The sequence below is a fragment of the Raphanus sativus genome, unplaced genomic scaffold (assembly GCF_000801105.2).
Source record: "Raphanus sativus cultivar WK10039 unplaced genomic scaffold, ASM80110v3 Scaffold0395, whole genome shotgun sequence".
NCBI classification, from domain to species: domain Eukaryota; kingdom Viridiplantae; phylum Streptophyta; class Magnoliopsida; order Brassicales; family Brassicaceae; genus Raphanus; species Raphanus sativus.
In genome coordinates this window covers 8,233-34,490 of record NW_026615714.1, presented here as the reverse complement: position 1 = coordinate 34,490, position 26,258 = coordinate 8,233, and the positions used below count along the sequence as shown (strand labels likewise).

Below are 26,258 nucleotides of genomic sequence, written 5' to 3'. Positions count from 1 at the left end.
TGGGCTGCTTTCCTGTTTCCAACCAAAATGGAGGTATCTCTTTAAAGAATATGCATTTTATTTTTAATTCTGAAATAAAGAAAGGGGACAAACACAAGAGGCGGTCTTACATTCTTCGTTCATCCTCCTCTATAAAACTACTACACTTCTCCACTCAGACAGGGAAGAATAAACAAAACCACCAAACTTAAAGTGATCTGTAATGTCGAACAACGGATCGAGTTCACGGTTAGGCCCGGGCGGTCTGGATCTAACCAACACCTTTTTCAAACCGATCCAAAACTCCGACCCTCCCATCCCCTCCAACCGATGCACAAAGGTCTCCGTCATCGGAGTCGGAAACGTCGGCATGGCCATCGCTCAGACCATCCTCACCCAAGACATCGCCGACGAGATCGCCCTCGTCGACGCCAAGCCCGACAAGCTCCGAGGCGAGATGCTCGATCTCCAGCACGCCGCCGCTTTCCTCCCCCGCACCAGAATCACCGCCTCCGTCGACTACGAAGTCACCGCCGGATCCGATCTCTGCATCGTCACCGCCGGCGCTAGGCAGAACCCCGGCGAGTCCAGGCTCAATCTCCTCCAGAGGAACGTCGCTCTCTTCCGCCACATCATCCCTCCCCTCGCTAAGTCCTCTCCCGACGCGATCTTGCTCATCGTCTCTAACCCCGTGGATGTCTTGACCTACGTCGCCTGGAAACTCTCTGGTTTTCCCGTGAACCGGGTTCTCGGATCGGGTACTAATCTTGATTCCTCTCGGTTCAGGTTCTTGATCGCAGATCATCTCGACGTTAATGCTCAGGATGTGCAGGTCAGTTTCCGACCAAAGTTAGGGTTTTGTAATAGAGAGGATCGAATCAAATGGTGTGTTTGTTGTTGTTGTTGTTGTTGTCTGTAGGCATTCATCGTGGGAGAGCATGGAGACAGTTCGGTGGCGTTGTGGTCGAGTATAAGCGTGGGAGGCATCCCTGTCCTAAGCTTCCTGGAGAAGCAACAGATCGCGTACGAGAAACAAACCCTTGAGGACATTCACCAGACTGTCGTTGGAAGTGCCTATGAAGTCATTGGGCTCAAGGGTTACACTTCTTGGGCCATTGGCTACTCTGTTGCCAACCTGGCCTACACCATCCTCCGAGACCAGCGTAAGATCCACCCGGTCACGGTCCTTGCTCGTGGCTTCTATGGTGTTGATGGTGGTGATGTCTTCCTCAGTCTCCCGGCTCTGCTTGGACGTAACGGTGTGGTGGCTGTGACTAATGTGCATATGACTGATGAAGAGTCCGAGAAGCTGCAGAAATCGGCAAAGACTATATTGGAGATGCAGAGCCAGTTAGGACTTTGAACTTTATCTCTGTTTTATTTGTTTCTGTTTGGTTATGAATTATTGTAATCACTCTTCCCATGGATGTTAGTGTCGACCTTGATGTCTATCACTACTATATGTTATATAAATGCTTGTTCATGAAGAATCCAGTGTTGTGGTTCTTTAGATTTTTCACAAAAAAAAAAAAACAGAAAATGATGTGAGGATAGAAGAGATTCATAGTGCACTGGGTTTTGCACATTATGACTTCCACACATTAATGCTATCTCACCTCGGGAGTCTTGACCTTGAGTGATTCTTTATCAGCTTGTAAAATCAAATGTGAAATTAACCGCATAAGAACTGATCCAAAAACTATGATTTCAACTGTTTATGTCTCTATAATTTTATTTATGATTTATATTTTTCTCTTACACTGGTCAAATCGTATAATTTCACTTTCTATTACATAGGACAGTATTATGATCAGTGGCGGAGGGAGATGGAGAGGAAGGGTGGCAGCTGCCCAACCACGTATAATTTAATGGACAAAAATTCTACTATGAAGCTCTAGTTGTAACATACGAATAACGAATTATTTACATGATATTTCCAGTGGATAGCTTTACGCAGCACAAAATTGCAACAAATGGTTCTATCCATAATATTCTGGAACTTGCTATAAATTTTGCATTATCTAATATGCAAAAATTGTATTTTTTGGAATCCAACCCCTGATGTATTATAGAAATTTTTAAAATTTTGAACATTAGACCATAGTACTTGTACAATTTATGATTTAGTTATAGTGAATTTTGGAAAATATAATTTGTTATTTTATTTTAAAGTTTATGGAGTAAAAGATGTATTTTCGTTGATTTTAAGATTATTTTTTTGTAATTTATAATTGACCATTAATATCTGTAAATTCATTGAAAATGTAAAAGAAATTATTTGAAGTATTTTTGTCTAAAACTAAAGTAAAGGAGTATTTGGTTGTTAAAATTCAGAAGGTACATAACTAAAAAGAAAATAAAAATACAAATTAGCTCTGATTATGCTGGCTTTTCAGGAGTAAAAATAATTGTTACTTTCGAGTTTTGTGTGGGTGAGACACTAGTATGAATAATGCCATGTGCATTGAATCAAAAGAAGAAGCAAAGGGGCTAAAAAATGGAGAAGACCAAAAGAGAAAGAGAGGAGCATAGCATAGGATGATGATGCCCTAGTGAATTCTAGAGAAGAACTGAGGAAGGAGCTTCGTCAAATCATTCATTACAAACTGCGATAGGGATCTAGAAAAATATATAGATGAAAGGTCTTTTCAAATCTAAGCCACGGACTCCCCCTGACATCGTTCGTCAGACTCGCGATCTCCTCGTCTACGCCGATCGATCAGTCTCCATCCCTGACCTTCGCGAGTCCAAACGCCAAGAAAAGGTTCTTCCTTTTTCCCTATTTTTTCGACCAAGCAAGCCCTTGTTTGGTTTGGTTTCTGACAACCCTATTGCTTTGCAGCTGTCGGAACTAAGCAAAAACTTACGAGAGCTGAAGTTAATACTCTACGGAAACAGCGACGCGGAGCCTGTCGCTGAAGCTTGTGCCCAGCTCACTCAAGAGTTCTTTAAGGGTGATACTCTCCGCCGCTTGATCACTTCGCTTCAATACTTGAACTTGGAGGTTACTCATCTATCTCTCTTGCTTAAAACCTTAAAAGAGAGAATGAGAGAGAGAGACATTTGAGATCTCAAGTCTTCTTTTGTTGTTGTCGTAATTAGGCAAGGAAAGATGCTACGCAAGTCGTTGCAAATCTTCAGAGGCAGCAAGTCAATTCACGCCTTATTGCCTCTGATTATCTCGAATCCAACATTGATCTTTTGGATTTTCTTGTCGACGGGTTAGTAGTACTTTAGGAGATTTAATTTAATCCTACGCATTTCATTAATGGCTTCCGAGTTAGAAAGTCTTAACTCTTTTTAAGATCTGTGATCATTCATATGGGGGGCTTTTATATGATTTCTTTTCAGCTTTGAGAACACAGATATGGCGTTACACTATGGTACTATGTTTAGAGAGTGCATCCGCCATCAGATTGTTGCCAAGTGAGCCCACTTTTTTCTATATTTTCTACAAAGAGACAATCTATGATTCTATGTTGAATAGTAAAAACAGTTTTACTAATGGTGTTTTTGTGGAGCATGTTATAATTTTAAACCATTTCTTCTCTTTCTTGGGGTTCAGATATGTTTTGGACTCACAGCACGTGAAGAAGTTCTTTTACTACATTCAGCTTCCCAATTTCGACATTGCTGCTGATGCTGCCGCCACTTTTAAGGTCCTTTGTACTACACTGCAACGTTTTGGAGATTTTCCCCTATTTAGATTTTTCTGTAAAATAACTGCCATGGTAACTTTAGTTTCTGTGAATTGTTTTCTTGCAGGAACTTCTGACTAGGCACAAGTCTACAGTTGCTGAGTTCCTCACTAAGAACGAAGACTGGGTAAGTTCTCTTACAATGTACCAACTCATAGTGTTATGCTACAAAGCATATATGCATGTGCAGAATGGAACTGGAATGATTCTCAGCTACTGTGGTTTACAGTTTTTTGCAGACTACAATTCAAAGCTTCTTGAATCAACTAATTACATAACTAGACGACAAGCTATTAAGGTAGAGTAACTCGTGATATGATATCACAAACGTGTAATCACGAAAATGATAGTAAGGACAGATCATTCATTCTGATTGATTATAATGTGTAACTTTTTACAGTTATTGGGCGATATATTACTGGATCGGTCAAACTCAGTTGTGATGACGAAATATGTTAGCTCAATGGATAACTTAAGAATCCTCATGAATCTTCTCAGAGTATGATGCTTTACTCTGATTTCCTTAATATTTTTATCCTCGTTGTCTGCCTCTGCCAAATTGATTTAGTATTGGGACTAATAAATTGAGCTTGTGGATGAAAACTCACTTGCAGGAATCAAGCAAGACTATTCAGATTGACGCTTTCCATGTTTTCAAGGTATCTTCTTTTTTTGGGACCCTGTAGACATTGAGTAGTTTTAGCCAGTGAAAGAAACATAATCAGCCAGACGGCAAAGATAAGATCACTGACATTGTTGTATTTGTACAGCTGTTTGTAGCCAACCAAAGAAAGCCTTCAGACATCATCAACATTCTGGTGGCAAACAAAAACAAGCTTCTAAGATTGTTAGCTGATACCAAACCAGACAAAGGTATGTGACTGTTGTTGTATCACTAGTAGAGAAATGACCTGATTCTTACTGTAAACAAACTTCTTCTGTTTTGTGATTCATGTTTGTTTGGTGGCAGAGGACGAGCGCTTTGACGCAGATAAAGCTCAAGTGGTGAGAGAGATCGTAAGTCTTAAGCCGTGAGATATTTGCTTGAGCACTCACATGTACACAGAAGCTCATGCTTTCTTTTTAATCTTTGAAAGATAATTATGGGTGCATCAAAGATTGTTGTTACATATCAGGTCATGTCGTGTCTCTCTCTGTCCTGGCTATTGACTGGTCTGGGTCTTTTAGTGTCTATAAAATACAATGTCATTGTTATTACATCTCTGTTCATATAAGCATGAAACCACACTATGCACAAAGAGAAAAAGAACCAAGTCTAATGGTAAGATGAAGCATACTGATGTCTGAAAAAGGTGAGGGACAGAGGGCAAATGGTTTTAATAATGGTGTGAGGTTAGAAAACACAAAAAATTATTGTCAAGAGTGGGATTTGAACCCACGCCCTTTCGGACCCGCACCTGAAGCGGGCGCCTTAGACCAACTCGGCCATCTTGACGTTTTTATGTAGATTTCAAATTTAGTTTACCTATAGTCATTATATTTCAACCAATTCTTTATGAATTTGCCAACATGACTAAACATTCTTTGATATATGTAGAAACAAAAATTATGATAGAAACATAAACAAGAATGTTCTAACAACAAACCTGTAATACTGAGGGTTTACTTGTGCTACTGAAATATCCCAGTACAACAAGGAGACGAGTTTTGAGCAAAGTTGGGTTTCAACAACCGAATTATTGAAATAAAAAAAATTTAAGTTTTAAGTATTGAGTTTAGTTTGTTTTCTGGATAGAAAACAAATTTATTTATTTTCTTTCAAAATTTGATTTTAATTTTTTAAAAAAATTCTTCCTAAATTAGTGCCTTCTTTCCTAAATATTAAACTAAAATTAGAATTTTTGGAGATTGTTTTGTAAATATTGTAGATTTTTACAATTTTATTTGAAATTTTTAGTATTTTTAATTAAAATAAATAAAGTTTAAGTGTTAAAAGAGACACAGTTTTAAAAATTTGTATACTAAAATGAACAATATAATTATTTGAAGTGTTAAACTGGATAGTAAAAATGTTTGGGTATTAAAAAACTTAATAAAATTTAGTTGGAGTATTTTTGTGGAATTTTCCCTTCTTCTATTCCACTTTACTCAATTTCTTTTGTTGTATCTTATTTCCATCTTAAACATTTCTACTAGTCCTATATTCTTTTATACTCTCTTGAAACAGAACCAACATCTTTTAAGTAAGTAATGTTATCACCTTATTTAGAGAAAAAAAACTACAAATGAAGAACTTCAAGCTAATGGAAGATGGAGGGTGGAAACTTTGCCTCTTAGAAAAGATTTAGTTAGAAAGAACTTCAGACTATAGAGGCTAAATGAGATTTTGTAGAAGGGGAAATCTTTCGCTTACATCAGGCCTATAAATAAAAGCCCTATATGAGGCCCATTTAAACTACATGAATCAACTAAAAAAATTAGTTTTATTTGTTTGGGGATACTTTGTTTAATTGCTTGGATTACTCAACCGTTTAAGAGTACGCAAAGTGATGCATAAAATAGTAATGCTAGATAGACAACAAAATTGATTGTTAATCCGTGAAACCACTCAAACAATAGGTACACAAATAGAAAAACCGAAGTGGTCTCTTTTACGTATTATTTGAAGGAGCTGGTCGGTAATGGGGGAATGAATCGTGTGAGAGCCATCCGCTCAAACGACAAAAATGCTCTCAGACCAATGCATTTGTCACTACTTTTTGGTTTCACAAACCGTCCTACTTCATTAAGATATTACCTGAATTCAAGAACAATGTTCTTTAGCCCATAACGACATCATCTCCCTCTCTCTTTATCCCACACACACATATATACATAAGAACATGGAGACGAGTTCTTAAATCTTCCAAGAATCTTTACGGCAATCTATCTCTTACTTGTTAGTCCGCACGTACTTTTGAAGACTTGTGGTTTGAATTATTCTATCTCATTTAAAAAGAAAGAAAGAAAGAAAGAAAAGATTCTCTTATTGGTGTTATGCTCTTCCTCTTCTCTTCCATCTGAGTCAACATCATCATCCTTTTCATCTCCATAAAGTTATATTCCTTTTAATTATTATTATTTTCATTAAAGGTTTTACAGTTCATTTTTCAAGTTTTATTTCTGAAACTTAAAAAGAGTTTTGGTCACATGGTTTTGATCAGAAACATAACTCCTACTCCACCAGGCCATTAAATTCCCTCTTTGGTCATCCCACGTCATCTTTTTCAAATTCAAGAAAGCCTCATTTTGTATTTCAAGATTCATTCATCATCATTTACACAGCAATATATTTAAAAGAAAAAAAGAATGGAAAGTGGTGGGTTTTATCCAGATTGGAAAGAGACATCATCTTTCTTGTTTGGATCAGAGAATATGGAGGAAGATGGAGTTCTGAGAGCTGAAGACCTTTTCTCATCTATTCCCCAGCCTCAGACACCAAAAGAGCCAATGGAGTTTCTGTCTAGATCCTGGAGTCTCTCTACTTCTGAAATAACCAAAGCACTTTCACTCAAACATAGACAACAGGAACAGCTCTGTGTTGCTCAAAACACTCCTCATGTCTTGTTCCCTGACGCTGCTGCTGCAGATCCACTCGTGGTACGTCACTTCTCTTATCCCTTTCTCAATTCAAATCAAACCCATTTTTCATAATAGGGCTTTTGGTTTTTTTAGGCTGGGAAGATCATGAACTCGTTTGGCACACGCAAGGGAGGAGCATTGTCAAAATGGTTTCACCACCACAAGGAACATACTAGCAGCAGCAGCAGCAACACCATCAACTATCTCAATAAGAAAGACAAGGTGCGCGTTGAGAACGCGCACGTGCATTCCGCAGTCTCAATAGCCGCTCTGGCTGCAGGTTTAGCCTCTGTGACATCTGCAAGCAACAGCAAAGGGCCAGGATCCAAGATGGCTCTGGCATTGGCCTCAGCCACCGAGCTTCTGGCCTCGCATTGCGTTGAGATGGCTGAGCGAGCCGGTGCTGACCGTGGACGTGTTGCTTCCACTGTTAGATCTTCTGTGGATATTCACAGCCCTGGTGACCTCATGACACTTACAGCCGCTGCTGCAACATGTATGGATTCTTGTTTGAAACTATTCTAGGCTTTGTAGGTTCATGCTTGATCTTGGTTTTGTTTTAAAATGGAAACTTAGCTTTGAGAGGAGAAGCGACTCTGAAGGCGAGACAACCAAAGGAAGCAAGGAAAAACGCATCTATTGCACCTTTCGAGAGAAGCTTCTCTGACTCTCATTGGCCTGCAAACATTCAATTTAGGTTGGAAGAACCAAATCTTCCATTAGAAGGTGAACTGATGCAATGCTCACGACATGGTAAGTCTACTCTGACCAAATGAAGAGTTCACTGAGACAAGACAGAGAGCTTATCTCTTGTTTCTTTTTTGTGCTTTTAACTTTCAGGACTGCTACGTAGTAAGCGTGTCTGTGTCTATATTAACAAGAAGTCTCAGGTACAGCAGATTTGACTAGAAACCTAAACACACAACACATCTCACTTCACTTCTGATCCATAGCTTCTTATTATTATTATTTTTTTCAGGTAATGATCAAACTCAAAAGCAAACATGTTGGAGGAGCATTCTCCAAGAAGATCAAAAGTAAGCATTTTCATAACCTTTCAGTTTAGAAAATTTACCTAAAAGACAAACATTCTGAACTTGTTGTTGTTCCTTTTTTCTGTGAAGGCGTTGTCTATGGAGTCTGCGATGAGAAAACAGCTTGGCCATACAGGAAAGAGAGGGAAAACAACTCAGAAGAAGTTTACTTTGGTCTGAAAACAGGACAAGGGCTTTTGGAGTTCAAATGCAAGAACAAGATTCAGAAGCAGAGATGGGTAGACGGGGTACAGTCTCTTCTAGGCCAAGTAAACTGCTTCGATGCTGCCAAGTGCTCGCTGGGTTCTCTGAGTCTCACTAGTAAAACGTGATCATGTATTATATAGTGTATGTCCACATTTTTTGCTGTTGTGATGAAACTGGCAAAGTACAATCCTCAGAAGACTTTTGGATAAAAGCACAAAAGGTTGTTCAACAATGATCACATTTTTTGTGTGGTAGGAACCTTCCCTAAATCTAGGGACTCTTCATGTAACTAAAGAATACTTAAAGGACCATTTTGTAAATAATCCAAAAGCTGTTGCGGAAGGAGAGGTTTCATAAACGATCCAAAATCGATGAAGTTAAAAAGATTTAAAGGACCATTTCATAAATTATCCCAAAGATTTGAAGAGAGAGAGTGTGTGTGTGGAGGAGAGAGAAAGCTCAGTCAGTAATGGCGAACCCAGCGATCACCAAGTACGGAATCGTAGGGATCGGCATGATGGGAAGAGAACACCTCATCAACCTCCACCACCTCCGCCACCACCAAAACCTCGCCGTCGTCTCCATCGCCGATCCCCACCCTCCCTCGCGTCTCCTCGCAGTCGAACTCGCCAAATCTCTCAACTGGGATGATCTCAACGTCTTCTCGAACCACGAGGAGCTCCTCGAGAGCGAGACGTGCGACGTGATCGTCGTCTCCTCGCCGAACATGACTCACCACCGGATCCTCATGGACGTCATCGCTTACCCGAAGCCTCACCACGTCCTCGTCGAGAAGCCGTTATGCACAACCGTCGCGGATTGCAAAGAGGTTATGGAGGCCGCGAAGAGACGGTCGGATCATATGGTGGTCCAAGTCGGGTTGGAGTACAGGTACATGCCACCTGTGGCTAAGCTTATTGAGAGAGTGAGAGGAGGAGAGTTTGGTGATGTTAAGATGGTAGCTATCAGAGAACATAGGTTCCCTTTCTTGGTTAAGGTGAACAACTGGAATAGATTCAATGTGAACACGGGAGGGACTTTGGTGGAGAAGTGCTGCCATTTCTTTGATCTGATGAGGCTCTTTGCTTCTGCGAATCCTGTTTCTGTGATGGCTTCTGGAGGTATGGATGTTAACCACAAGGATGAAGTTTATGATGGGAAGGTGATTTTTTTTTTTTTAATCCTGAATTCAATGTATATTGGGAGTTTCTAATTTCTCTTTGACAACATTAGGTGCCTGATATAATTGATAACGCGTACGTTATAATTGAGTTTGACAATGGATGCCGTGGGATGCTTGACCTTTGTATGTTCGCTGAAGGAAGCAAAAACGAGCAAGAAATCTCTGTTACTGGTCACATTGGCAAGGTAAGTTAATATATGATCCATGAGTTTGAGTAGGGTCAATATTTCTTCCTAACTTACTTGGCAACCATGTTTTAGGGGGAAGCACTTGTTCCAGAGGGTATAGTTAGATTTGGGAGCCGTGCAGAGGGAAGAGAACATGTTCAAACGATAAAAGCTGAGGATGAACGAATAAAGTAAGCTTCCTATTCATTTTGTCGTATTCTCTTCTCATATTAGTCTTACATCACATTCGCATGATGTTGGTAAATTCATAGATATGAAGGGTTGCATCATGGGTCGAGTTACTTGGAACACCTCGTATTTTTGTCGGCAATCAGAGGTGAAGGACGAGCAGCTGTTGATTTGGAAGACGGATTGATGGCTGTTGCCATGGGAGTTGCTGCTCAGCTCTCCATTCAGGAGCGCCGCTATGTATCCATGGACGAGGTCTTGTGAGTTGTGATATAGAAGGAAACTTGTAAATTTGGTACTATTGCTTTCATATGCAAGACTTAAATCTCTTTGTTGTAAGATTTGCCAAGACTGAATTTGGTTATCGTTATATTATGTGTATATATAAGCTTCAGTCAGTAGAAGTTTCGTTTGACATGGATAACGACAATGAGTTCATTATCCAACTCATTGTTTTGGGGTTAGGGAGATAAACCTGGTTCGGACAAATATTAATTTAACATGGCCTCTCACTTTCTGGCTGGATATATTCATGTTCCATCAGAGACTTATGGTCGGAAAGACAAACGTAGATTAATGTGGGTAAACGTTGCCTGATCTTATTGTGTAAGATTTGAAGTTTTAATTAGCTCAAAACTTGAAAACAAACTCTTGAATGTAAAATATTCTGACACAAATCCACACAGAAGATACACCACTCGACAAGAAAAAAAACAAAACACGAAAAGCAGATCACCGGTAACGACGGAGAGAGAGGGAATTGTTCTTCTTCCAGGTAGCCCTGCGAGAAGGTCTGTTCTTGTGGTTGTTGTGACCCTTTCCACGAAGACCACGATTCTTCTTTCCCTCTGAGGTGAGCCCCCTGAGTTCTCTGTGCTTGTGCACTGGGTTGCAGATCCAGTTGATCCTTGGGTCATTACGGACGGCATTGTGTGCAGGGTCCACAAGTATGATCTCGTAATACTTGTAGGTAGAGTCCTAAATAAATCAGAAGCAAACCCAACATTAATCAACAATATATATAATCACATCACAAAGGTGAATGAACAAGTTACAGTATCAGCTATACATACATATACTAATGTCTAATAGAAAAATAATTAAGCTCAATTTTCAATAAACAGATCATATTATCAGAGTGGACAGTAACTTAGGGTTTGGGTGCTAACCTCATTGAGCCAGTAGGAGTTAACGACCCTGAGGCCACCAAGTTTGCGGCCAGCACGTTCCTCAGCAACAGATCTCTTACTGCGCTGGAATTTGAGCTGTGTCACTCCCTGGTTAGTGGGTTTACCATACACAATACCCTTGGGAACTGGCCTCTTGCGACCTCCACGTCTCACACGAACACGGTAGACAACAAACCCCTGAACACAAATAACCAAAATAGTTCGTCAACACAAACCAATTGCATTTCAAAACAAAAACAAAATTAAAAAAATTGATCAATGACTAATTAAAAATGTATCAAACTTAGACAAGAACAGAGTCCACAGTAGATAAAGAGCTGTTCGGTCAGAAGCTTGAAATGATCTCGCTGGTCTCAGGAAGTATTCTATCATATTAACGCAGATAAATCTACTTTTAAAAAAGGAGAATGTCTACGCGTCAAGACACCGCTTGACCAGCTTATTAACAACTAAGTGCTTGATTTGATTCTACCTAAAAACTACTGAAAATTATATAACTTGATTCGTGTAATATGGTTTACATAAAATGTAACAATCTTTGACAATAACAGAGTCCAAAGTAGAGTAGAGATCTGTTTGGTATAAGATTGAATCGATTTAGCTGGTCTCAGGAAGTATTCTATCATAGTTAACGCAAACATACGCTTCAAGATACCGCTTTACCAGCATGATTCAAGATTTAACTAAAAATTATAGCATGACACAATGGCAACAGGAGAAGAAGAAGAAGAAGAAAAATACCTGCTTGGCCTTGTAGCCGAGACGACGGGCCTTGTCGGGACGAGTAGGCCTGACGAGACGGACAATGGAAGGTTGCTGTCTGTACTCCCAGCACCTGACCCTCTGCACAAACCTCATCACATCCGACTGCTTCTTCCTCCATAGCTCAGACACATACTTGTACGCCCCTGCAATCATAAACCCAACATTTCTATTCTTCTTAGCTCACTTCTCATACAAACAAATACATCATCAGAATCCAATGAACATTACAAAGAGAGAGAGAGAGACGTACCCATTGCTGATCTCCGGCGTCGCAGTCACTTTGACTCAGCTAGGTTTCTGGTTTTATATATATGATGATTCCATGTGGAGCTAGGGCTTCCTTAACCTTTAGTAAGGCCCATTAGCTTTCTTCGTTGGGCGTTTACTACACATGGTAAGGCCTATTAGCTTTCTATCGGGCGTTTACTACACATGGTAAGGCCCATTACAGAAGAAGCTTTCTTTTTTATATTTGCAATAATATTGTTTTATTTTCAGTCTGCATGTTTTTTTTGTCATCTGTAGATTTCACTTTAACATTCAGAAGACTAGGGGCATAGCCCCCGCGCAAGCGCGGGGCCGGATACAATTTTGATGCGTTGTGTAATTTTGTGTATGGGATTTACTCGTTTGTATTTTCTAATTTTTTTTCTCCGTGTTGTCTGTAATGGTGATAAATGGAACAATGAAAAATATATATCTTGATTAGATTGAAACTAAAATGACCGGAAAATTTATATGTGTTGATATTTTCATATATTATCCTCGCAATGATTTGATCGATCATTTGTGTTATTAGCGCTTTTATGTTTAAAAGCTGAAGTTTATGAGGTAGTTATTAGATAGTTGTTAGTATATAAATTAAAGAAAATGTAAGTAAAAAGATATAAATTTCATTTTTTTTAAATTAACAATTTATACAAAAAATAAATTAAATTATTTTTTATCTTACCCAAAATTAATTTAAGAATATGGAGTTGTAATAAACTTTTTTATAAAAAATTAACACCTCTAAAAATTTATTAAAGTATATAGTTACAATACTTTTAGTTTATAGAGTTTTTACTGGACTTCAATAAATATGATTTGTGTCTCAAATAGGTAACCAGAAAAATAGAAGTTGGTGTAGTTTATGATAGAACATATATAAAAAAAAGAATTTGGTATAGTTTATGGCTCACACAATTTCCTTTGATTCTTGTTGGTGCTTAGCGATTTTAGTTTGTGAAATTGATGAACAATAATTTATTTACAGTGTTATTGATAAGAGATTTGTTTACATCTATACTCTGAATTTAGTTTTATAATAACTATTTAATTATATAATATAGCTTCTCAGTTTCTACAAATCGTTTTTATTTAACTTAATGGTATAACTATGATATATATTTGACATATTTTATTGGTGGTGTTAAATATTTTATTAATATAGCTTAAAAACTTTTAAATGAATCCCTTTTATATGTTTGATAATACTTTTGATTAACATTAATTTATGTTTGACATGTATGGTACAAATATGATATTTATTTGACATATTTATTGGTGGTGTTAAATATTTTATTAATATAGCTTTAAAAAAATTAAATGAATCCCTTTTATATATTAGAAAGTACTTTTGATTAATATTCTTTATGTTTGAAATGTATGATTTATAAATTTCAGTGTTTTAAGATATTTTTGATTTTTTTAGTTAAAATTATTATCATTTTTAAAGAGTTAACTTTTATACTAAAACTAATTTGGGAAAAAAAACAGAGACAAACCAAATAAGTGAATACATTTTGTGATGTTTATTTCTTATTCGAACACCTTTCGAATATTTTTTTTTGTTAAAAGATTTACCGTTTTGAATATCATAATGACGTTCTTTCTTAAACTCTCAGATGTCTAAATAAGATGCAAAAATCTACATCCTCATTCCTCCCCATTTATAAAATAAAGGTTGAAATTAGTGAAAGATATTAATTTATCCAAAATATAAAGAAGTTTGTATAACAGTCATGAGTCAACTGATGTTATTGGTTTCTTCATATTTTCTTTACACCATAGGAAGCTTGTGGAAGGTGGTCGATTTGAAACCCTATATTTTACTTAATCATTGAAATTTTCTTTAAATCTACGTCAAATGAATCAATATGAAGAATTGAGAAGGCATTAGTGAACAAAAAAAGAATTGAGAAGGCATAAAGTACCGGCTGACTTGGCAGCAGGAAGAAGAAGCAATGCTCACGTGTGAGTGTGCGAGGCTATGTGAAAATAACATTTTCCTTTATTATTTAGAACTGGTTAACTAAATTAGTTATTTAATCTTTTAAAAAGTTAGAGATTAACATCTATGGAATCAGCAGAAAAACAAATAAAACGGTAAAGTGTTTGACTGTGTAAAATTTAGAGGCATAATCTACAGTAAAAGAAGAACAAACACCAGGGTAAAGTGTTTGACGTGTCCTCACATATCTGCTTACATAATTCTATAGATTATCATCTTCTTCCTCCTCCACACCTTCTTCTGCGACCTCACCCTCCAAACGCTTCTTCTTTTCAAATACTCAACTTTCAGTAATGTCCTTTCATCACAACTGATCCAAGCATCTCTTAGGCAGAACTCATAAGCAAGTCAAATTTAGTACCTTCTGCAGGTTTTAAGCATTTCCCCATTACCAATCTGGATAGGCTTTTAACCTTCTCTAACTTCCTTGTTCTTTGCCTCAACCTGGCTCCTAAACTTTTCATTGTCAAACTAATAGCACTTGAAGAAGTGTGGATAGCTTCAGATTCATCCATGGAGCTAACCTTCTGAAAGTACCATATGTTTGAATCCAGTAGAAGAACCCATAAGCCTTCTTTGTCGTAAGGTGAGCGAAAAATAACACCTCGAGTCCTTTGGAAAGTTTAAGATTGGTCCAAGCTTACACTCTTGCCTTCTGTTTTGCAAGTGACTCTTACTTTTAGAAAAATGTATCATTTCTAACACCTTCTCGATGTCTATAACATAACACTTAGACAAACCAACAACCTCCCGGAGCAGTTTAGGACGTTCTTCCAAGTGAAGCTCTTAAAATTCTCAGAATGACTAACCTGTAACATGAAGAAAACAATCATTATATCAAGAATTTATAAAGTTTTATTGATCTCTTTAGATTTGCAGTAGCCGCTTATCATAACATTAGAAATGACATCAAGAACAACAGTTGAAACTTAAGGGAACCAAATCATATTGACCTAACCAATCCGGAAAACAATTAATATGTGAAAAAACATTTCACAATAATTAATAGGACGCTTAACGTGTGAAAGCACATAACTGGTTCACCATATTAAGGGTCAATGAACAACCTGATTGAACACGAAGTTCAAAAAGTTGGCTCTGTGCTAACTCATGCAATTTTTGCATAGTGGAACACTGTCTTTTGCTTGCATTAACTGATCTTGCAAAGCTTGCTCCCTGTACAAAAGGTGAAAATGACAAATGTTGGTGATGGCTCAAAAACTCTTAAAACACCCTAATAATTCACGGAAGAAAATATAGTTTACCTATCCTTTAAAAGCTCCTGTGTTTACTGATTTTCCTCAGCCACATTTCGTTGCTTGATCTCAATAACCACCTTGATTTTTTTTTCCATCTGTATTATAATAAAACTTCACGATATGACTGTTATTCTTAACCAGTTAGCACTTACAAAATCACAGAATAAAAAAAAAATATATATAAAATCTAAACAATTCAACCCGTGTAAATCACAGAGTCCTGCAGTAAAATAAAAAATCATATATTTGGAAGTTATCAAATATGAAGAAACGTAAAGCTTTATTCTTTGCAAAAGAAAAGAAATAAATAAAATCTAAACAATCCTCACCAATTCATCGAGGAGCAGAATCGTTATCCCCATGAACTCTCCGTTCTTGTTGATGTTCCGGGAATCCCAAAAGCAGATGAGGTGACCAACAACGGATTGCGCAGTTCTGCGGAGGCAAAGAGAGTCGAAAGTGGAGGAGGCGACGGCCGTTTCTGTTAGGAAAAGTTGTGGGTGAAAAGTTAAAAGGCAAAAAAGAACTCACCATAACTGAAGAAGACGGAAGAGGAGGAGGAAGATGAAGAGGGATGGCGAGTGACCTGGGAAAAAAAAAATCTCGTCAATCCCTAATCTATCAGCCGTCGAGAAGAACAGATATGCTATGGGCCAAAATCTATAGACTCAGAACACAAATTAAAACACATACTTAAGCCCAAACAAACACACAGCCCATTTAAAATAAAAGGACACGTGTCTTTCAGGTAGGACTGATACTCCCTCATTATATTATATTATAGATTCCAACATTTAGCGAATTAATCTTCTTTTTTTACTTTATGAGAATGAATCGTTCACTTAGAACTCTAACAAAGTTTTTCGTACGTCATAACTTTTTATGCCATGAAACTGTTGTTACTCTAATTTTGAAATTGTTGTATATTCACATAAAATTAAAAATATTTTAAATTTAAGGAATATACAAGACATAAAAAATTAAATTAACTTTATTTTTCTCTTAATGGAAAAAAGAATGGTCGTATGTAATAACTTCATGAGTTTGAAATAACAATAAAAGTATATATAATAATTTTCGGTTAACATATTTTCTTTGTATGTCTGTTATTAAACTCAGAATTTTTTTTGTTTTATTCAAAACTCAAAAATTGTAAATTGTCGTTATCCAAATTGGTTTGAATTGTTGCCGAATGAATTTCGACTTGACATGTTTCAAAACGTTTATGTTATTCCCCACGTAGAATTCTCAAACTACTCAATAACTTAAAGAGTCTCGCTAGATACGTATAATTGCATAAACACCTTGTAAAAAAAAGGTGGAAGCCAATCGCATTCCTCTCGTCTTAATTATTTATTAACCCCATGCGCCATGGGAAGCTGATGCGATTCGCTTCCTCTAGTCTTGGTAATCAACCCTGGATGCTTAAAGTTGTGCAGCTGCACTGTTGAAGTACATCGTCCGTCTCTCTCTCTCTCCGTGCAACTCAGAGGGGTAAATACTTAAACCATTTTGGTCTTTATGCTCTTTGATTACATGTGACTCTTTTCGTTAATGAAACGGGTTATGTTTGTCGAGATTGTTTATTGATTATTCAATTTACAAATTTTAGATCTGTAGGAGTCACCATCAAGACCGATGGGGGATGACATCAAGTTCACTTGGGTGATAAAAAATTTCTCATCGGTATCTAAGAAAAGTTATTCTGATAAAGTCGTCATTGGTGGCTGCGAATGGTTAGAACTTATAGTTTAACCCTGTTCCTTAAGTTTTTTTTCCGTTTAAGATTTGTGTGTGCATTCTGACGTGATATGGTTGCTGCATATTTTAAGAAAATAGAATTTGTCTTTTTAGTGTTTTCATCCAATTTCGATTTATGATGGAAGAAATGTCATCTATAGCTTTACATGGTTTCGGCTTTCAGGAGTCTCATTGCCTACTCCGATGGAAATAGTAAGGGTAGTAGTAAACTGCGTCTGTTTTTGGGGGTTACTGATGGTCCAAACGTGCGTTCTGGGTGGAGTCAGCACGCAAACCTTTATTGTACCATTGTTAATAAAAATTCAAGAAAGGTCTCGCAATTGCTAGGTGAATATTATTTCTACTCTAGCCAGTTGATTCGTTTTTCTTTTAATTTACTATGGGATTCTGGCTGTTACAAGATACCTGTCAATCTGTAAACATTGATATGTTTTATGAAAGCAAATTTGTTTTGTTGCTTTCAGTAACAAGTCGCTCGTCAACACAAAAGGCTTCCAACTGGGTTCTTACATCCATGATCCCCCTTAGCGAACTTGTGGATGAAAATGGTGGGTTTATTGTTAATGGAGAAGTCAAGATTGTTATGGAGGTTTTTGTGTTGGTGAAACAACCTCTGAAAAAGACAAAGCTGAATGATAATGGTTATTTGGTGGATGTCAATGGGTTTCAAGTTCTTCCTTCTCAGGTAAGTTGTGTTTTAAACTCTCCTTTTTTTTCTGCTGATTTTGAGTCACTTCTTCTTTTTCTAGAAAATTATCAGTTAAACAACTCATCTTGTCATTAAGTATTTTACCTTTTCTTATTTGCAGGCAAAAATTGTGAGACGTATTTCTGAAAAACACGCTGACGTTGCATTAGTACTCCGTGCAAAGAACAAACATCTGAGTACAGCATGCATGAATGTCCTACTCTGCCTGATCGATACACTAAGCCTGACACCTCAGGAGCTTTCCAGTGAAGATCTGGTGGAAGCAGACAATGCACCTGCATACCTGAAAGATGCGGGATTCAAGGTGGATTGGTTGGAGAAGAAGCTCAAGGAAGTGAAGGAAAATATAGAGAAGGTGCATATTGGAGAGACTCGTATGCAAGAGTTGGAGGATGAACTGAAAAACCTTAAGCATAAGTGCTCGGAAGTAGAAGCTATGTTGGAGAAAGAAAAGGCGGATGTGTTGGCAAGAAGTTATCTAGCATTCGATGAGTTGTTTAACATTATATTCTGACCTGCTCGTTTCAGTCTCTAGGGTTTTCGTAACGTAATGCACGCTGTTTAAATGAAAAGCAATGTCTTTTTTCTTCTTCTCATGCCTATTTTCATGGATAATACCGGCAAATGGTTGATTAAGCTTTCAGTTTTATTTAGTTAGCTATCAAGCGTCTATACACTTCGTCGATGAAAACAAAAATCTTGATAGGCTTAATAAGCTACTCTGTTTTGAATCTGTGAAGGTTGTATGATCAAATGATCTGTTTGAAATAGTTTGTACTAGTTATATTTGGTTCTAATATAATCAAACAAGGTTTTGATACATATAAAACAAGGTTTTCTACGGTAATGCAGACTCAGCTTCTGTACCATGTCCATGAGACTTATATACACATCTCTACATAAGCATCCCACGTAAGACATCTTCTTAACCTTCTCATCCGCCTGAAACATATCTAACCTCCCATCAGAATCTCCATTCTTAAACGTCCAAACCGTACAATCTTCTTCAACACCATATAAACACCTATCTACATTACCAACACGAACACCAGATAACAAATAGCCACACTGTTTCACTGATTCGGACTGTTCCTCTACTAACTCAACAGAGCAGAGAGTCTCTAAGTCGAGAGTAAAGACCACACAGTAGTGACCGAAGTAGCTAAGATCAATAACTCGAATAGCAGAAGATGATACAAGCGACGTAATGTCTACAAATTTCAGCCATCGAAACGTACCTGCGAGCACTATGTAGCTCAATAGAATGATTCCAAACCGAGACTCGTATCTCGCTCGGACTCAAAACCCTGAATTTCGGACAGCTACCGAGAGCGACAGCGTGATGAACTGATGATCAAGAACCGGAGGAACAACTAGTGTCCGGTTAAGAATTCCCGCCATTAGGACAGCGTTTTTGAACGCCGACATCTGATTACTTTTTTTTCCTTACAATCTTAGCCCATAATAAGACAGTGGCATGGGTAGACCTGCTCACTTTGTTTTCGTATAAAAATTTAATTTTGGATATTCGAATACACACTCAAATTTCAGTTTGGTTTTTATTCTGCAAGTATAAGAAAAACTGGAACTGCTCAGATATTTTTTTTTTGAGAAAGTAACTGTTCGGATATTGGTAAGTTCGGGTTTGGTTCATCGAATCTCAAATAAAATGCATAGGCCAAGACATGGGAGACTCTGTCTCTCCCAAATCCCAAACCAACAATAATACATTTGTGGTTATGATTATGAACGATAAACTGAAAAAAAAAACAGCAGGGTGACACAAGAACATATCTTCATATATGAACTTACTGTAATAAATCCTAGAAAGCTAAGCAGTTTTAATACATTTTTGAACGAAATAAAGGGTTATGCTAAACCAAAAACAAAGGCAAATGCCTGTAACATTTGATCTTTCTTTCTTTTCCACCCTAATAAACAAAGCTGAAGTAAGCAATTCAAACAAACCTAACTAAAACAATAGTATAATATAACCAATAACTAATCCGAGAGCCCATCCTTGGGACCTGTCTGCAAATCGTTGTTGTTGTATAAATCATGTTAATGACAATGAATCACTTGGCTACGGCTACAAATCTGAGAGACCACCGTCCCATCAGGTAGATCTTTAGACAGCATGAATCACGGTGTTCATGTCCGGTACACCACCACCATTGGCTGGATTTGGATGAAAGGCTGATTGCCTTGAAGCCGAACCTCCAACTAGTTTCAATGAAAGAGACTGTTCCAATACACCATTTTGGCTAAACTCTCCGAGGCTGAGCTTAGACATACCAAGAAGTTGATCAACATTAATCGGAGCGGCTTTTGAGTGCACAGCTGTCGGCCTGAGAATCTCGTGAGCCTCTTCCTTTGCCGGTGGCCCGGTAACATACGCAGCAGGCCAAACCGGAAAGGGGAATGAGTAGAACGGTGAGAAGTAAGCCGGATACAGCACAGGGAATGAACCCGGAGGTGGTGGTTGTAGCTCCGTTTGGATAGCGTCTTCTTGTCCGAAAGAAGCAGAGACCGTCACAGTTGGTGGCTCATCACCACTACTACTAGAGTTGGTGGATTTCATGGACTCACGCTCTTCAGTCTCCAGGATCAAGTCACTGCCCTGCATCGGAACATCCTCAGCTTGCAGTTCATGAGAATCCATTACCTGCTGCAACCATGAAAAAAAAGAGACCCGCATTAAAAACGAAGTTGACATAATCAAAGTAGATGAGAAAGTAACTGACCTCATCAGGAGGAACAATATCAAAGAGACTAGAACGTCTCTTGCGGCGAGAGACATTAGACAGTCTGATGAAATACTTCTGAGCGTGACTCGCAACCTGAGTAGGTGTCCTAGTCTTCACATAGCTCCTAGAGATACCTCTCCAATCACCTTTCCCCAGCTTCTGTAGACCCAACAAGAACATCCTATGCTCTTCTTCCCTCCATGGATTCCCTTAAAACAGTTATCCATTACAATCATCAAAGTCAGATTTGATTTTATAAAAAGTTGGAAAACGCGTTACCTCTCTTCCTCTCGCGGCTAGAGGATGATGATGAGCCGTGAACAAAGTCCTCGGAGGCGTAACCGTCGCCGCCGACGCCGTGGTCAGGGCCATCACCGGGAGAGGCAGGATTGTTCGACACGAGTCCACTCAACCCAGAGCCAGAGGAGTGGTGGCTGAGATTGCCCATACTGGCACATTTGCGGATCGAGCCCTCGGTGAGACGAACACCGAAGAGCTTTACACCGCGATTCGGACATGTACGTGAGTTGTGTCCGTTTTGGTTGCAGTGAGAGCAACGGCGAGTCATTATCCTACTCGGTTTCGGATCCTCCTCCGCCGCCGCCGCCGTCGATCAGATCCAAGATAATCTCTCGCAAGCACAGAATCTGATAATGGGGAAGAGAGAGAGATACGGTGCTTATAAAGGGGGGATTGATTATCTGGTCGGATTTATTACACAATTACAAATGTAATACTATACTCAAGTTTTTTTTTTCATTTCCTTGTTTTCAAGTAAAAGCAATATATTAACTTTTTTTTTTTTGGAAACCTTTGAATTGAATTACTACTAATTTGAATGCTATTTTTTTCCCTCACATATTCCATTTTTTTTCTCAACAAATCTTTGCAATTATGTTCATGGATTTATTGCTAATATTTGACTAAAGACCAAAAACATGTAACTTTATACTTTGGGATAGTTTTATTGTTGTGAAACCACTTAATTCAAAATTTGCAGAATGCATAACTGTCGGCATAAAATATGTATTGCTTTAAACTTTTTATTTTCGATATCATGTGAGAAAAGTGTTTTAAAGTCTAAAATGGTCAGAGTATATAATTAACATATACTCCATTTGTTTCATAATATGAGTTTAAAGAAGTGTTGTGGACTTTAAAAAGGATATGAAATTTAAAAAAAAAATACAAATCAAAATTAGTGTAGATTTAGGGATGTATGTAAAATTGTGGATGTGGAAAATATCTACAGCAATAACCAATCACACCCTAAGTATTTCAAATCTATGTAAATGTGAGATTTATCCTAAAAAGAGGTATAATCTATGGATAAGCTATCTATTTGCATATGCAAATGAGTTCAAAAACATGAATTTATATTACTATAGATGTCTAGGATAATTAGTCTTACACAACAAGTGGATCCAACACCACACTGTCCTTCTAGAGTATTTAATATGAAATGTCTGAAGTTTCCTATCAACAGTTACTTATGTGAGTTATGTTCTTCTGTTTTAGTTAACTAAGACGTGTTAAAGAGTTTTTTTAAAGATGGCTTATTAGTTTTCAAAAGTATATACGTGGTATTAGTACATTCCACTCGACTAATACAATTCTCTTTCTTCTTTTCTTGTTATTTAGACAACGCTTTGGCATTAAAAAAAAGTTTTTAGTTTTGATTATGTTTCCAAAACTATTTTTAAAATAACAGTATTTCTCACTAAACCACACAATCCCGAAATTTCAAGCTAGAATATGAATATTCATAGGATGTTACAACGCAATCATCGTAAACATACATCTTCACTGTTACAACTACAAGTAACACATTTTTCTATTATAAACATGATTTAAGCAAAGAGGTTCCCGACATATTTTTTATTGTTTATTTTTATGTCCTAGGTTCACGATGAGTGATTGGATTAAGATAAGTAGGACCCATTTATCTCAGCCACGTGGTCACAAGTAGAACGATATTAGAAAGGCAAATAGAATAATACCATACGACTTTCTTCGGATCTGATAGGATCCCTTGAAAATTTTGTCAGCCGTTACGTGGCTTCCTTCTCACCGTGTTTCGACAAACTCTGCCCATAGTTTGGTTTACGTTATTGGGCCTATTACACTCAGCCTTTTAAAGGTAAGGGTAGTTTAGTATTGACATATTGCTTGAGAAACAAGAAACTGAGGGAAGCCCTAATTTTGTGTGACTGACAACTATGACTCTGTAAAAGAAAAGGCTTTCGTATTATGTGAGAAGCCCATCGATTTATCGGCCTGGCATAATGTTTCAAAAGTAACAAAAAAAAACTCATAATCGGCCTAGAAAATTAGATGGCCCCATAACTTGTGCAGCCTAAACCATAAAGAATATGGTCATTTCATGAAAAAAACAGTCACAAATCACAATGTTTTGGTCTCTAGTCTAACAATGACAAAACAAACATAGCTATATACATTTAAGTAACGCCATTAATGATTTGGTCCATTTGTTTGCCAACAAACTCGTCGACAAACAAAGAATCTCTTGGAAGATTCTCACAAAAAAAGAATGGTGTTTATAATTTATAGCATGATAAATAATGCATATAGCAGATCCAAATCATATTAATCAAAAAGTCCTATAGAAGTAAATAGCATTAACACAAAATTATTTTATTATTAATTATTAGATCTTTTTTCTTGTCTGTATCTTTTTTGGTCAAATATTATTAGTTTCAATGAAAAGGAAGAAGACTATTTTCTCTGAATTTTACTATAAAAAAAATTAAAAACCTTACATATAATTTTGTCGTTTATTATTATGAAACTTTTAATAAAGAAAGGGTCCAATAGAAACAAAAATAAAATGGAGAAAAGAAGGAAAGACTTGTAAGAAAGAGGAAGAAGAATCAAAGAAAAATATATAAAAATAAAAACAAAATTAGAAACAAACGCATGCACCCCCTCTCCTCTCCTCTCCTCTCCTCTCCGTAAATCTCCTTCGTCCTTTCTAGATCCCTCTCTCCTCTGCTTTAGCTTGTTAGGGTTTTTGATCTCTAAAGCATCTCTCTCTCTCTCTCTCTCTCTCTCTAGCTTTAGGTTTCTGTTATACAAATCTCGTCTCTCTCAATGTCCACTTCGCCGGCGAATTTGAAGTGTTTCTCTTCTTCTCCTCACACGCTTGGACCTCAAGTCTCTGCCATCACTGATGTGGACCCATCATCGGCGGAGGCGCCGCCCGTCTCCAACCGAACCGTGGCGTCGCGATCGTCTCGCCAGCCGCGTCTCTCCTTCTCCTCGCTCGCACCGTCGTCCGACCGCGATCACCCGAAGAAGGTGAAACCCGAGGAGAATCCGCCGCGTAGAGAGGAAGCTCCGGCGTCGGCGGAGGAGGAGAGGACGTGGAACCTGCGGCCGAGGAAAGCTTCCGGCGGTTCGAAGAAGGGAAACAACGGCGCGGTCCCCGCGGAGGCCTGCGGCGGCGGTGGAGGAGGAGGAGGAGCTTCGTCGGAGGCGAAGAATCAGAAACCGATCGCGGCGGCGGCGGAGGCGAAATCGAACAGGCAGAGAGGGATCCCGGCGGAGTCTCCCGGATTAGGCGGCGGCGGCGGGGGGATTGAGGCGGCGAAGAGCGAGAATCACAGGCTCTGGGTGGCTCTTTCCCGCGACGAGATCGAGGAGGACGTGTTCAGCATGAGCGGGAACAGGCCATCTCGTCGACCGCGAAAGAGGACCAAGACTTTGCAGAAACATCTCGATGTAAGTCACAAAGTGTTCGACGAATTGCCTCACACAAAAGATTACTAGCTCTTTAGCGTCTCATCGTTATTGAATCTGCGAGTGTAGGTTATCTTCCCTGGGTTGTGTCTTGTTGGGATGAATGCTGATTGCTTCAGAGTTACCACTTCTCCCTCTAAGGTAACGTTTAGGCTTGTTGGATCAACCACATTGATCCGTAAGACTGTATGAAGTAGGGTTTTATACTTTAATGATACTGTTGCATTGTGTTGTAATAATATTCAATCAATGACAAGAAACCAAGTAACGTCTGTTGTATTTTCATTTGCAGCGATGATCGGCCCATAAACATGTCGACAAAAGGTGAAGCCATCTCTCTTTTATCGAAGCTTTATCATTTTTCATGCCTTAACGTTCTCCATTGCTTTATTTTGTTAAAGTAGTTGGGAACTTGTTTCTGGTTTGTTGCAGGGTAGATAGCTGGGGACATGGTCTAGAATCCACAACACACAACAGTAAAAGATAGGAAGACGAAATATCTCAAGAGACATTTGTCTTGTCTCATATCAAACTTAGTTGGAACAAAGTTATATATAAGTAAATATGGGTAAGTTTCATAAACTATTTATAAAGAGAGAGGGTGGTTGGTTCGATTTTGAGTTATCCATAATGAAATACAGAAAATCGGTTAGTGTGATGATGCTTGCTTTGTGTAGTTAAACTAAATCTCATGGTGGAGTAAATTTTACATTTCTTTGTGTTCTTTTCCTATTAACTTGCCAAAGCAAAGCAACCATATATAATTTAAGTAAAGTTTGTCACACCATATAAACTGAGACTCATAAAGTTCTCTTAGAGGAAGCAGGAAAATGTGCAGTTCAATGCTTGAATGTGTCCTTGAATGTGTCGTAAATGTGAGACGTAGACAACTTCAATGCATAGTTTCATAATAGCATCAAAAAGGTGAAAGTGTCACAAACGTGAGACGTAGACAACTTCAATTTTTACATCGCGATGATCAGCCTACCCTAAAAAGTACACAATCAGCTAGAAATCTTTTTTTTTTCTGGTAAAGGTATAGTAGACCATGTCCAAGAGTTCTGCTGTGAGTTGAAGAGATTGGCCACAATGATAACCGAGACTGAGAGATCCAGGGAAGTTTCAAGTGGAGAGTCACCAAGTGTGTGCTGTAAAATCACCCATACATGACTTGGATTGGAAAAAAAAAGGAAGTCATTGTTCGAAGTAAACAAAGATAAGATCCGAGAAATATCTGCATTGAACCTAATTTATCTTACAAAGATGATGGCTATTGCTGGGGCCTTTTCAAGTCTAGCATGTATATTAGTTGTTGTGTTTGTCCCCGTTAAAAAGATTCAGAAGAGACAGATTAACTACACACTGATCATATATACCCTCTGGCTCTCTTCAATGATGTGCTATTTCTTGTCTTCATAATCCATTTTATCATGCACCAAGCTCCAAGGATTGCCAATAACTTTGGCAGTCAATGAGCAGGTATCGATCAAATCGATGACGGGATCGAGTTGTTCAGCAGTGGGTACATTAGCAACAATTGTTAATTACAACTTCCTGATTTATTACAATGTCATTAACCCTCTGTCAGGTTTGGAGCCTCGTATCAAGTTCCATGATACCCTCTTTATAGTTTTATACTCCATAAATTATAAACCAGATATAAAAATCTAAACGATAAATCTCAGAATCAATTACGTTTAAGTCTGCAACAGCCTCACCCAAATATGTTGATCGTCATATTCATGTGATTAAACAAG

The 26,258-nt window shown here is 38.0% G+C and overlaps 8 protein-coding genes, 1 long non-coding RNA gene and 1 other non-coding gene across 14 annotated transcripts; 6 read left to right on the top strand and 4 right to left on the bottom strand.

Annotated features, from left to right (window-relative positions):
* The first annotated feature begins 95 nt into the window (after positions 1 to 95).
* Positions 96 to 1,469, top strand: LOC108848827 (L-lactate dehydrogenase B). The gene is made up of 2 exons (XM_018622276.2): positions 96 to 811; positions 899 to 1,469. The coding sequence occupies exons 1-2, from the start codon at positions 203 to 205 to the stop codon at positions 1,340 to 1,342; spliced, it is 1,053 nt and encodes a 350-aa protein (XP_018477778.1). The 5' UTR covers positions 96 to 202; the 3' UTR covers positions 1,343 to 1,469.
* A 953-nt stretch (positions 1,470 to 2,422) lies between these two features.
* On the top strand, positions 2,423 to 4,895 carry LOC108853008 (putative MO25-like protein At4g17270). The gene is made up of 11 exons (XM_018626479.2): positions 2,423 to 2,743; positions 2,822 to 2,983; positions 3,082 to 3,200; positions 3,331 to 3,405; positions 3,545 to 3,638; positions 3,745 to 3,804; positions 3,907 to 3,975; positions 4,078 to 4,176; positions 4,292 to 4,336; positions 4,448 to 4,550; positions 4,648 to 4,895. The coding sequence occupies exons 1-11, from the start codon at positions 2,615 to 2,617 to the stop codon at positions 4,710 to 4,712; spliced, it is 1,020 nt and encodes a 339-aa protein (XP_018481981.1). The 5' UTR covers positions 2,423 to 2,614; the 3' UTR covers positions 4,713 to 4,895.
* A 157-nt stretch (positions 4,896 to 5,052) lies between these two features.
* Positions 5,053 to 5,133, bottom strand: TRNAL-CAG (transfer RNA leucine (anticodon CAG)). The gene has a single exon. It is a non-coding gene; the product is annotated as a tRNA-Leu (tRNA).
* A 1,426-nt stretch (positions 5,134 to 6,559) lies between these two features.
* LOC108852999 (VAN3-binding protein-like) lies at positions 6,560 to 8,752 on the top strand. Its single transcript, XM_018626466.2, has 6 exons — positions 6,560 to 7,277; positions 7,353 to 7,755; positions 7,836 to 8,012; positions 8,100 to 8,149; positions 8,239 to 8,296; positions 8,384 to 8,752. The coding sequence occupies exons 1-6, from the start codon at positions 6,987 to 6,989 to the stop codon at positions 8,623 to 8,625; spliced, it is 1,221 nt and encodes a 406-aa protein (XP_018481968.1). The 5' UTR covers positions 6,560 to 6,986; the 3' UTR covers positions 8,626 to 8,752.
* Positions 8,753 to 8,914: 162 nt separating this feature from the next.
* On the top strand, positions 8,915 to 10,437 carry LOC108853001 (uncharacterized). The gene is made up of 4 exons (XM_018626468.2): positions 8,915 to 9,662; positions 9,734 to 9,868; positions 9,944 to 10,041; positions 10,123 to 10,437. The coding sequence occupies exons 1-4, from the start codon at positions 8,970 to 8,972 to the stop codon at positions 10,301 to 10,303; spliced, it is 1,107 nt and encodes a 368-aa protein (XP_018481970.1). The 5' UTR covers positions 8,915 to 8,969; the 3' UTR covers positions 10,304 to 10,437.
* Positions 10,438 to 10,676: 239 nt separating this feature from the next.
* On the bottom strand, positions 10,677 to 12,316 carry LOC108853011 (60S ribosomal protein L15-1). The gene is made up of 4 exons (XM_018626484.2): positions 12,245 to 12,316; positions 11,971 to 12,137; positions 11,209 to 11,406; positions 10,677 to 11,017 (listed from the first exon to the last, which is right to left on the bottom strand). The coding sequence occupies exons 1-4, from the start codon at positions 12,246 to 12,248 to the stop codon at positions 10,772 to 10,774; spliced, it is 615 nt and encodes a 204-aa protein (XP_018481986.1). The 5' UTR covers positions 12,249 to 12,316; the 3' UTR covers positions 10,677 to 10,771.
* Positions 12,317 to 14,280: 1,964 nt separating this feature from the next.
* LOC108853014 (uncharacterized) lies at positions 14,281 to 16,184 on the bottom strand. 2 transcript variants are annotated; one of them, XR_008940013.1, is made up of 4 exons: positions 16,057 to 16,184; positions 15,855 to 15,960; positions 15,532 to 15,620; positions 14,281 to 15,442 (listed from the first exon to the last, which is right to left on the bottom strand). It is a non-coding gene; the product is annotated as an uncharacterized LOC108853014 (long non-coding RNA). The 2 variants fall into 2 exon arrangements; XR_001949648.2 differs by having other exon boundaries at positions 14,281 to 15,075; positions 15,334 to 15,442; positions 15,855 to 16,155.
* Positions 16,185 to 17,163: 979 nt separating this feature from the next.
* On the top strand, positions 17,164 to 18,547 carry LOC108850148 (MATH domain and coiled-coil domain-containing protein At3g58210-like). Its single transcript, XM_056996854.1, has 4 exons — positions 17,164 to 17,261; positions 17,450 to 17,613; positions 17,751 to 17,971; positions 18,096 to 18,547. The coding sequence occupies exons 1-4, from the start codon at positions 17,164 to 17,166 to the stop codon at positions 18,507 to 18,509; spliced, it is 897 nt and encodes a 298-aa protein (XP_056852834.1). The 3' UTR covers positions 18,510 to 18,547.
* A 1,226-nt stretch (positions 18,548 to 19,773) lies between these two features.
* LOC108853006 (transcription factor KUA1-like) lies at positions 19,774 to 21,428 on the bottom strand. 2 transcript variants are annotated; one of them, XM_018626476.2, is made up of 3 exons: positions 21,022 to 21,428; positions 20,740 to 20,951; positions 19,774 to 20,660 (listed from the first exon to the last, which is right to left on the bottom strand). In XM_018626476.2, the coding sequence occupies exons 1-3, from the start codon at positions 21,308 to 21,310 to the stop codon at positions 20,124 to 20,126; spliced, it is 1,038 nt and encodes a 345-aa protein (XP_018481978.1). In that variant the 5' UTR covers positions 21,311 to 21,428; the 3' UTR covers positions 19,774 to 20,123. The 2 variants fall into 2 exon arrangements, with proteins under 2 accessions (XP_018481978.1, XP_018481977.1); XM_018626475.2 differs by having other exon boundaries at positions 19,774 to 20,663; positions 21,022 to 21,426.
* A 2,208-nt stretch (positions 21,429 to 23,636) lies between these two features.
* On the top strand, positions 23,637 to 25,224 carry LOC108853009 (uncharacterized). Of its 3 annotated transcripts, none has more exons than XM_018626482.2 (4): positions 23,637 to 24,483; positions 24,571 to 24,642; positions 24,794 to 24,825; positions 24,939 to 25,224. In XM_018626482.2, exons 1-3 carry the CDS (start codon positions 23,854 to 23,856, stop codon positions 24,797 to 24,799), a joined length of 708 nt encoding a protein of 235 aa, XP_018481984.1. In that variant the 5' UTR covers positions 23,637 to 23,853; the 3' UTR covers positions 24,800 to 24,825; positions 24,939 to 25,224. The 3 variants fall into 3 exon arrangements, with proteins under 3 accessions (XP_018481984.1, XP_018481983.1, XP_018481982.1); XM_018626481.2 differs by having other exon boundaries at positions 24,906 to 25,224; XM_018626480.2 differs by having other exon boundaries at positions 23,640 to 24,483; positions 24,934 to 25,224.
* Positions 25,225 to 26,258: the final 1,034 nt, after the last annotated feature.

Bases quoted from the DNA above. Each gene is read 5' to 3' on its own strand.
- LOC108853001 (XM_018626468.2), top strand. From the start codon at position 8,970: ATGGCGAACCCAGCGATCACCAAGTACGGAATCGTAGGGATCGGCATG. The intron at 9,663-9,733 runs GTGATTTTTTTT...TGACAACATTAG, and splicing joins ATGAAGTTTATGATGGGAAG to GTGCCTGATATAATTGATAA. The intron at 10,042-10,122 runs GTAAGCTTCCTA...GTAAATTCATAG, and splicing joins GCTGAGGATGAACGAATAAA to ATATGAAGGGTTGCATCATG.
- LOC108853011 (XM_018626484.2), bottom strand. The intron at 11,407-11,970 runs GTATTTTTCTTC...ATTTGTGTTCAG, and splicing joins TCGGCTACAAGGCCAAGCAG to GGGTTTGTTGTCTACCGTGT. The intron at 11,018-11,208 runs GTTAGCACCCAA...TGATTTATTTAG, and splicing joins ACTCCTACTGGCTCAATGAG to GACTCTACCTACAAGTATTA.
- LOC108848827 (XM_018622276.2), top strand. From the start codon at position 203: ATGTCGAACAACGGATCGAGTTCACGGTTAGGCCCGGGCGGTCTGGAT. The intron at 812-898 runs GTCAGTTTCCGA...TGTTGTCTGTAG, and splicing joins TTAATGCTCAGGATGTGCAG to GCATTCATCGTGGGAGAGCA.
- LOC108853006 (XM_018626475.2), bottom strand. From the start codon at position 21,310: ATGACTCGCCGTTGCTCTCACTGCAACCAAAACGGACACAACTCACGT. The intron at 20,952-21,021 runs GTAACGCGTTTT...AACTGTTTTAAG, and splicing joins TAGCCGCGAGAGGAAGAGAG to GGAATCCATGGAGGGAAGAA. The intron at 20,664-20,739 runs GTCAGTTACTTT...TCATGGTTGCAG, and splicing joins ATATTGTTCCTCCTGATGAG to CAGGTAATGGATTCTCATGA.
- LOC108850148 (XM_056996854.1), top strand. From the start codon at position 17,164: ATGGGGGATGACATCAAGTTCACTTGGGTGATAAAAAATTTCTCATCG. The intron at 17,262-17,449 runs GTTAGAACTTAT...TTCGGCTTTCAG, and splicing joins GTCATTGGTGGCTGCGAATG to GAGTCTCATTGCCTACTCCG. The intron at 17,972-18,095 runs GTAAGTTGTGTT...TCTTATTTGCAG, and splicing joins TTCAAGTTCTTCCTTCTCAG to GCAAAAATTGTGAGACGTAT.
- LOC108852999 (XM_018626466.2), top strand. From the start codon at position 6,987: ATGGAAAGTGGTGGGTTTTATCCAGATTGGAAAGAGACATCATCTTTC. The intron at 7,756-7,835 runs GTATGGATTCTT...ATGGAAACTTAG, and splicing joins TACAGCCGCTGCTGCAACAT to CTTTGAGAGGAGAAGCGACT. The intron at 8,013-8,099 runs GTAAGTCTACTC...TTTAACTTTCAG, and splicing joins GATGCAATGCTCACGACATG to GACTGCTACGTAGTAAGCGT.
- LOC108853008 (XM_018626479.2), top strand. From the start codon at position 2,615: ATGAAAGGTCTTTTCAAATCTAAGCCACGGACTCCCCCTGACATCGTT. The intron at 3,201-3,330 runs GTTAGTAGTACT...ATTTCTTTTCAG, and splicing joins TTGGATTTTCTTGTCGACGG to CTTTGAGAACACAGATATGG. The intron at 4,177-4,291 runs GTATGATGCTTT...ACTCACTTGCAG, and splicing joins TCCTCATGAATCTTCTCAGA to GAATCAAGCAAGACTATTCA.
- LOC108853009 (XM_018626482.2), top strand. From the start codon at position 23,854: ATGTCCACTTCGCCGGCGAATTTGAAGTGTTTCTCTTCTTCTCCTCAC. The intron at 24,484-24,570 runs GTAAGTCACAAA...CTGCGAGTGTAG, and splicing joins CTTTGCAGAAACATCTCGAT to GTTATCTTCCCTGGGTTGTG.